The sequence below is a fragment of the Cyphomyrmex costatus genome, unplaced genomic scaffold, assembly GCF_001594065.2.
Source record: "Cyphomyrmex costatus isolate MS0001 unplaced genomic scaffold, Ccosl1.0 scaffold302, whole genome shotgun sequence".
NCBI lineage: Eukaryota > Metazoa > Arthropoda > Insecta > Hymenoptera > Formicidae > Cyphomyrmex > Cyphomyrmex costatus.
Window position 1 is genome coordinate 292,651 of NW_017277148.1, and position 9,752 is coordinate 302,402.

General features: G+C 35.6%; 1 protein-coding gene across 1 annotated transcript in view; it reads left to right on the top strand.

The window, feature by feature from the left end:
• Positions 1-5,270: 5,270 nt before the first annotated feature.
• The window catches only part of SNF4Agamma (SNF4/AMP-activated protein kinase gamma subunit), a 70,222-nt gene continuing 65,740 nt past the window's right edge, over positions 5,271-9,752 (top strand). The window contains exons 1-3 of the mRNA XM_018542092.1: positions 5,271-5,414; positions 5,553-6,272; positions 8,344-8,966. Coding sequence (XP_018397594.1) covers positions 5,396-5,414; positions 5,553-6,272; positions 8,344-8,966 — 1,362 coding nt within the window. The 5' untranslated portion in view covers positions 5,271-5,395. The remainder of the gene's footprint in view (positions 5,415-5,552; positions 6,273-8,343; positions 8,967-9,752) is intronic.

The window sequence follows — 9,752 nt, forward strand, 5'->3', positions numbered from 1 at the left end:
TAAAAATTGTTGATCTTCTGACAAATGTCGCTGTATCTTGCAAACCGTTGGTCCAATCGCTTTTCCACCTTACAGTTTTCGATAGAACTCGTCGAGTACTATAAGAAACGCAACTCAGAACTACTCGGTACTCTCAAAAAAATTTTCAAAGATTTTTACTATATTTTTTAAACTTTATTATTTTTCAAAAATGTTTTTTATGTATCAAGAACTCTAGGTATTCACAAAATACTTCTGTTAAGCTGATCAGAACTATGCGACCTTGAATTTCGTTAAAAAGTTAGCATCCCATTTTAAAAAAATTATTAAGAGAACTCTTCGTATCGTCAAAAAGAAGCAGGAATTATCATCAGAACTATTGTATCTAAAAATTAATTTTTCAAAAATTTTTAATTTTTTTTTTATTATTCAAAAATTTTTTTTACATATCAGGAACTCTAGGCAATCGCAAATTGAAGCTACTAAGCCGCTCAGAACTATTCTACTTCGAAAAATTAGCACCCCATTTTTAAAAAATGTAAAAAAAATGTTTATTGAGCGGAACTCTTGTTATTAACTATTAGGAACTCTTCGTCTCGTCAAAAGGAAGTGAGAACTATAATCAGAACTCCTGAATACTATAGTTGGGGTGGGTGCTAACTTAACATACCCTAGAAATTTAACTACGGATTTGAAGATGATTTTGTTGGATATAATATTTAAATAATATTACTCATGTGAGATAGAATGTCAATTTTTTTTTGTAACATTGTATTGGTTGCGTTCAGCAGAACTTGCCGCTTTGCAACTGTTGTAAAATTTTTGAATATGGTTGGTTCTTGCTTTGGATTCCTTATGGATCTAAATGTATAAACCAATCATACTGAAGAATTTTACAACAGTTGCAAAGCTGCTTTCTCTGCTGAACGTAGCCATTATCATGTTTGAGTGTCGTAGATAATTATTTTTATGGTTCAACGTAATTATTTTCAGATTTGTACATCTAGTTAAATTTTCCGATGTTTCAGCAAAATAATTTTTTCCATTGCCAACAAAATTATAAGCTTGATGAACAATAGACAAATTTAAATTCGTTTAGAGTAGTAACTGTAACATTTTATAATTGTGTACAAAAATAGCAAAATAATTTTATTGGATTCAAAATAATTTGTAAGATGTTCAAGCTAGTGGCTTATAAAATGTAAAAATATGTTCTCACAGAATGCTTGAGTTTCTTTTATTAATTATTATAATCCAATTAAATTATTTTCAGATAATACTTCAGTAAAACTATTCATTCCGTTTAGCAATGATAATAATATGAACTGCCAACAATTAAGTCTGAATAACAGATAGGTTTAAATTCATACTAATTCTAACATTTTACAAGTGTATGAAGATTGCAAAATAATTTTGTATTTTTTCTGTTCAGTCACGCGTATAATATCCTCGAGTTTACGCTAAGCCAAGAATCTCGCCTTTTTTCTTGCTTGACAGACAGTCGTGACTAATTGAGCGATATTCTTCCGCTTGTGATTAATTGAAAATTCTTTGAAAATTTTGAAATATTTCAAGGTGTGCTTTTCTTAGAAAAATAATTATATATTAATAAGTACTGATTAAATATTTATTTTGAGTAAGAAAAGCACTGTTGTTCGATGCTTTTAATATTTAAAATAAATAATTTTTAATATTAAATTGGCTATTGTTAATTGGATTTCTGTAAAAATTGGCGATCTGTATCGTCAGTTCTGCAGTCCCTCCAGTTTGGCCTTTTTCCCACGATGACACTCTCGCGACAATCGCTCGGGCGATTCGCGTGCCGGGATTCCTTCGCACTCGCGGTCGCTTTACTCACTTGGACGATAATTGATACCGAGCACGTGCTTACCAGTAATCGTCACGCGCTCGAGCCAAGATGGATCGCCCCGTCGTCGACTACTTGGATGACCACGCAAAACAGCCATATAATAGCGTGTATATAATAGCGTGGATTTTATCGCATTGAGACGCACGCGATAAAATTCAGGCGAAATTCTTTAAGAAATCCCTCTTTGAAGACACGCCTCGTCACAGTGGATTAATTACCGCTCTCATTATGCCTCACATCTTTGTATCTCCATTAGAGATAGCTGGTACCTAACAATAATCCGGCTGGTTCAATCTACATAGCAATCTGATCATGAAAAGTAACTTCACATAGTTACGTTGGAGTCTTTAATCGCGCTGCTTAGTGAATCACGAGACAAGATACGCCGACTATAATTTATATGGCTTACTATAGACAAGTGTTTAGATGTGTCTTGTGGCTTATTACGACCACTTATTTTGCTCAGCTTCTTTTCTCGCATCGTCGTTTGCGTAATCGTGACGGAAGCGCGGCAAGAGAGCCAAGATAAAATATGTATATTTTTTTTTCATCGTGGCACGTTCACGGTGGTTAATTAATCTCGAAATGTTTGCCGAGTGTATTGAGGTCACGTCGAAGTTAAAATGATCGAACGAGATAAAAGGGGATTTTTCAAGCTAAAATCAGTTTGGAAGCTTTCGTGGCAGGCAATATTCTTCGTGAGCGATGCGAATTAAGTGGATCGCGATTGTTCAGCTGGAGTCGTTGAAGGGTTCAACGCGTACGACGACGGTGGGCGTCGACCTTGAATCAGCTGTTTGTTCTCAATGACGACGAGTATATTAATACACCGCGTGTCCTGCAGTGAAAGACGTTGTACTCCCGGGTTGCGTGGCGACGTTTTGTGGAACCTGTCGAGTACGTTATCGTGTAACGAACCTCCGCGAAAGTCGCTCTCCTTATCCGAAAACACCTGTTGATTGAAGCGGGAATGATTTCGATAAATATTTTTCGTGTTAAGAAACAGGGAAACTTTTATGTAAAAGTTATTAGCGCGTTAGTGTTATAGTTGGAAGTTTGTAACAAGAAGGATGTAATATTTACGATCGATGAGAGGAAGTGATCATTTGACAACATATATATATATATTTATTATTATATAATAAAATTGATGATGAGTCAAGCAACGAGTAATTAATTAGGTCAAAGAGTAAAACTAGTTTATTAAAACGTCAAGAACGGACTAAATCTATTAAACAGGGAATTAGAGAAGGGATTAAATCTAATTACTCATTAATATACAATGCATGGAACTTTTCAACTATTCTAACAGTAAGTCTACTTTAACTAAATTATAAAATAAGTTAAGAGTTTGGAAACAAATTGATTTTCATTAAATATTATATGGAGTATTTATACTATTTGGATAAATCTGGAATTTTCAGGAAATTTTTTTTATTCTTTTGAAAATATTAGAGATTTATATTATATATGTATATACATGTTTATATATTGTACACACACACACACACACAAACACACACACACACACACACACACACACACACTTATATATATGTAATAAATTTTTCCTATGTTTTTATAGAGTTTGCAATTCCAATTGCAGAAAATGATAAATATAGTCTCGTGAATTCCTGTTTTTTTACATTGATAAAAATGATGTTATATCAACAATGCCATTGTAATTGAAAACAATTTTGTTGATTCAATAACGGTTTAATAAATAAAATTTTATTAAAACAAGAGTATGATTATATTTGTTTTATTAGTAGCGTAATTCAATTAACAATAGTATTTTCAATTACAATAATGCTGTTAACATCACAACTTTATTTCAGTATACTAATTTCCAATACATAGTTTGCGTTATTTGTACTCTTGTCTATTTATATGTTGCATTATCATTTTATTTTATTTGAAATTTTGAACAAAATTACTTGGAAAATTCGGAAATTCTCAAGAAAGTTTTCTACGAGATTTCAATAAATACCTATAGTTATACAAAATACTTATAATATAAAATGATATATAATATATTACATATATAGTCGTCAAGAGATTCGTAATATTTTTATTATAAAATTTGATATTTTTTAATTTTCTATTATGTTTATTTTTCTACTTTTTAATTATAATATAATATATAAAATATTAAATTAAAAAAATATATTTACAAAAATAGAAAAATATAATTATAAATCTCTTTTTTTATATGTATTTATATATTACATATATGTTATATTATTATATGTATATTTTATACATATACGTATATGAGCCAGGATATTTCCATTATCATCCATATGCAACAAAATCACAATTATGCCAAGCAGAGAAGATTCAATTGTTAGCAGATATTTTATAGGAATACGGATGGATGTAGCGCGCTGGATACGTCACGACATTAATTGTCGTGGTAATTCTAGTAACGGATTACCCAGTAACGGATTTTACACATTGTTTTTGTGACATATTGCCGCGTGGCGTACGATAAGACCTTTGTGGTAAATTTCCTTGTGATACTTTGGAGATAAGACGTCGATATAAAATCGCGGTTATCGGCTCTTCACGGGACATTTTACCGCGACAGTATCGTTTTTAATTATGCGTTTTTTTTCTTTTATTAGTAATATTGCATTATTCCGAGAAATATGTAAACTCCAGATCAAAAGAGTTTGAAAACATTTTTTATTTGAATCACTCTCAAATATCTATCACAACATATTTTTTAATAATAATTTTTTTAGAACCAATAATGTGTATTACGGAATCTAAAGAATTATTGTTACAGAAACTCATTGTTATGAATATTTGAGTAAGTAATCTCAGCAATGTCAATTTTTAAAAAGTGTTTTCAAACTATAATCTGGAAACGTACAAAGGTATGAAGAAAATATGATGTATTGAAAAGTAGAAAAGGAGCAAGTTAATTTTTTCTCTCTTTTGTCTTTCTTTCTCTCTTTCTCTCTCTCTCACACACACACACACACACACACACACACACATACATTGCCTTTTGTCTTCCCTCTTCGGGAACGAATCGAGAACTGTGACACTTCTGAGAGAAATTTATCAACGATAAAACGTTTTTTTTTTTTCAACTTCGCTCGCTCGTTCGCGAGACGTTTCGCATGATCCGTCACGTGTCTACGTCTGCCAGGCCGCTCGGGTCCACAAACCGAATAGCGTTTTACGTCACGCGCCAGCACGCAGTAAACAAGTAATTCGCGCACGACGAGCTTGGCGTTCGGCCAAAGAACCGCTAAAGTTCCAACCGCTGTGCCCTTACACGATCTTGCGTACAATGCGACGTCTGGTCCATGACTCGCAGATGCGCTCTCGCCCGCCGGTTGCTCTCATGACTCGAATCGCACTTCGCAGAATCCACAGCCATTATTTTAATTGCTCCGCTTCCCGCGGTACACATCCTCGAGACACGTTCTCAGACAAAGAGAAGATAGATTAGAAATCCAAAAGGGGCTTAGAAGAAAAAGAGAGAAGGAGAAAGAGAGTTGCTGACAATGAGTGTGTATAGGGATAAGCGGTATGTCGCTGGCGCATTGCGGTAAGTGGTAGGTACGCGCTCTATTTCGCGATCGCATCGACGTAGTTTAGCGTATGTATGTATGGGAAACTATATAAGAGCGGGAGAGAGAAGCTCGACCTTGCGCGCGAGAGCGATAATTCTCGCCTTCTCTTTCAGCTTCCTCGATGGAGGGCACCGGCAACGACAAGCAGAACGAGTCGGACGAGTGCGACGTAAACGGGGACAATAGGAAGCAGGACGACGACGATTCGACCGGGCAGGAGGACGTCGATCGGAAGATGAAGGCGGAGGACAAACGTGAGTCTCTAGAGAACATGAATTTGAAGAACGAGATGAAGACGCTGAAGAAGACGCTGTCGGCCGACGATGAAGAGGCCGACGAGGAGGACGAGGGCAGCAAGGAGTCCGCCGACGAGGAGGAGCGCAAGGAAACGCAACCAGGTAGCGAAAAGAAGGAACAGGAGTCGTCCAGCGACAGCACCTCTACCAGCACCACCGACGACGAGTCTGAGACCAGTTCGGAAGACAAGACGGAGCCGTCTAAGCCGGAAACGGCCCAGACGACGCAAACGGAAGCGACTTCACGAGAAGAATCGAAGGAGAGCACGTCCAAGAACGAGGACACAACGGACGACAGCGATATCGAGGATGATTTGGTCTCGGCGATCAATTACAACACAATCACCTCTTTGGCGGCGCTCAAAGATATGTTACAGTCCTCCGGGGAGGACTCCGACGGTGTGGATAGTTTTTTTCACCATTACTTCCTGTCGCACGTAAACCGGCTGCCGTCGAGGAACCAGACACATAGTCCATATCCCTGGGGCAGGAGATTGTCAGAGTGTCGAGAAGAGGACGAGTACGAGACTGAGGAAGGTGAGAGAAGGCATGTCTTTGTCACTTTGAAGAGAGTTTTTGGGAGTTAATTACCCCAGATTTAACCGGATTCCCGCGGACAATTACGAGAAAAGCTTGCAGTTACGAAATATAAGCTATTGCGAGAAGCTCGTCCAATGAAAGCTAAGATTAGCTTAACGTGTTCGCGTTTGGCAACGCGCGGCGCGAAAAGTCACTCCACTTAGGTAACGATCGCTTTTAAGCGTATTTATAACGAGTATTTCTCTCCTCTCTTTGGAATCTAAGAGATACGATCCTTAATCTTTTACAAGGACATAATCGACTTTGACATGCTTTAGACCAAAATTTGGAAACATTTTTGAAAAATTGACATTTTTGGATTACTCTTATAATATTCAAATATTTATAATGATCTATTTTTTGAACAATACTTCTTTAGATGTATTAATTGATTTTCAATCTGAAGAATTATTCAAAATAATAAAAGAATTCATAAAAATAAACAAGATGCCAATGTGAGCCGACACAGGTTGGTGTGCACTTTTCTTACAATTTATTAAAAATAAATAAAACGTATACGTTTCGACTTATGGTCAAGATCCTCCTCAGTACAAAATAATATAAAACTAACAATTAAACACAAAATTACGATTATGATGATAGCGCATACAACTGTAGTTAATTAAATTCAGGTAGTAATGTCTAAATTCAAGCCAAAACTTGTTCATCAAATTGTTAAATTTAATGATCGTCAAGCTTGGACGATTTTTTGTATAGTTGTAGTACAGGTTCCATTAGACTGCTCAGTTTAATGAAATTTAAATGAGAATTATCAGACATAACTGTTTGACAGACAGATGTAAAAAATAAAAAAAATCTATTTTTAATCAAAGTAAATCTTTATACTTGATTATGTTTGTATGCAAAAAATAAATACACTTGAAACTATATTTTTTAGTTCTATAAATTGCGCGTCGATTTAGTTTGTGATTGTAAATGAAGTTTATGCCGTCTCCTTGAAAAATAACGTTCTCTTACTAGTTATTGCGACAATTATCTTCACATGCCTCGGTAATCGAATTAATAAGACACTCGCAAAGAATGAGAAAGATTCAGGTTTAAATTCCAACTAAGATCATTTTTTGCAATAAGTTCTTTACACTGTTTTAAGATATTCATTGGCATTATTATTACATTGATTAGCAAGGTAATTCATAAAATTATTTCTACACGCAAAAAAAGGTTTTGTTGAAATATCTAAAAATTCAGCTAGAGACAGATTTGAAAAGAAAATTGGATCATGAAAATAATTATCTAGAACGCTCAAATTAGTTGTTAGAATGTCAAAAATGTTTGCAGCGTTTCTTTATAATTATTTTGATAGTTTATTAAAATTATTTTCAGATCTGGATAGCTTTTTTATTATAAATATTTTAACAAAATTTTTTCTATGCTGCTTTAGTTTATGATTGTGTTTCAAGCCTGTTAAATCAAATTGACGTTTATAAAACTGAACAATGTATTTGTAAATTTGTATATAAACATAATTAAATATCAAGATCAGTTTTGAATAAAAATAAGATCTTTGATTTACTCTTATCAATCTAAGTTTCACTTATAATTGAAGAATTATTGATACTTAAGTAAGTATATAACGTAATTCCAAAAATGTCAATTTTTTCAAAGTATTTTTAAACTTTTTTTTACCTGAAATACATATATAAAGTATTAAAATATACGATATTCTTTATCTTACGCGTTTCTTTACTGCCATCATGTTACTGTCTTAATCACATTACTATTTTAATCGCGTTACCATTTTAATCACATTACGAAAGATTTGTAATTGTACTCGACGTTTTTCTATTCTTGCAAATATTGCTTTTAATAATTTAATAGCATCGATCGACTTTTATCGATACGCAATAGTCTTGTCGCGTCACCGCGAATTTTCCGACGATCCAACGGGGTCACAGACGCGCCTTTGTGCCACTCCTCGACCTTGGAACCGCACACGTGAATTGTATAACGAGAGCTTTGTCACGTTTCCATGGCGTTTCAGAAGCTCTAATCGCGATGGCTTTTACAGGGAAGAACGTTGATAGCCCGAGCGTTGATAGCAAAAAGGATACATCGAAGACACAAGTTGAAAAAACGGACAGCGTCTCCTCTAAGACATCGAAGGCATCGAGTCCGTCATCTTCGGAGAATTCTAGTTCGGAGAAGATCGACGAGAAGTCTCTAGCGACGTCCAGCGTGTCAGATGCGAAACCACCATCACCGTCGTTAACAGCGACAACGACGACGACGATGACGACGACGCCGACGACAACGACGATAACGTCGACGTCGACGTCGACGTCGACGACGGGCGCAACTGTGGCGACGACGACAGTCGCGACATCGGTTTCCGGTAGATTTACAACATCTACCGTGACGTCGCCAACGTCGACGACAAAGCCTCCACTACGAAGGCGGCATACCACTGGCCCAGGCATGACCTTCCCCGCTACGGATCCCCCTTCGTATTCCACCAGCATGACCTTCTCGAGGACCAGTCCGTTGCCCAGCCCGCATTTCGACAAACGGTTCTTTGATAGTAGCTTGATCGAGATGAAAAGTCAGGCAAGCAGCACCAGCACTCTCGATTATGATTCCACGGAGGAGGTGTGGGTGCGCAGGATGGATCTCCTGCAAGAGAGGAAACGACGGGTGAGTGAGCTATTATCTCAAAAATTAACCCGCATGATATTAACGAGACGCGTCAGGAATTCTGCTGCTTTTAACGCTCCGGATGCTACGAAACTTTAATGACTACCTAGGAATTATCTGATATTGTAGTAATACTTGTTGCTTGTGTTGGTGAGGTAGAAAAACCATACTGAGTATTTACTCATGGAAGCACATTGCTAAAATAGAGTAGCAAATATAATAGAACTGAATGTAAAATAACTAACGTAAAGAACCTATAATTTTATTTCAACAAATGAAATTAGTTTTTTTACAGTCGTTTTTTTTGCTGTCGGTTTGTTATACACGTTATATATTTAAAAACGAATATAAACTTTTTAATAGAATTTGACACGTGTAATCGCTTGAGTGAATTGAACAAGTGCCATTTCGAAATTATCAAACCGATGGCTGCATTTAACAGAAAAAGCAGCTTTGTAACTGTTTTAAAATTATTAGATAAACATGCTCGTATATTAAAAAAGGTATATGAAAATAAAATAAGTTATTTGTTATAAAATTCTTTAATGTGATTAAAGGTTAATGTGATAAAACGTAGTCTGGTCCTTAGTTTGCGACTAAATCTAATTGTAAGTACATAAACGAATCATATTAAAGAATCTAACAGTTGTAAAGCTGCTTTTCTGCTGAACGCAGCTAATATTGTTGATATTTTAATTTGTATACGTATAAAACAAGCGCGCATTCTTTTTTTAGAGAGAGAGAGAGAGAGAGAGAGAGAGAGAGAGAGAGAGAGAGAGAGAGAGA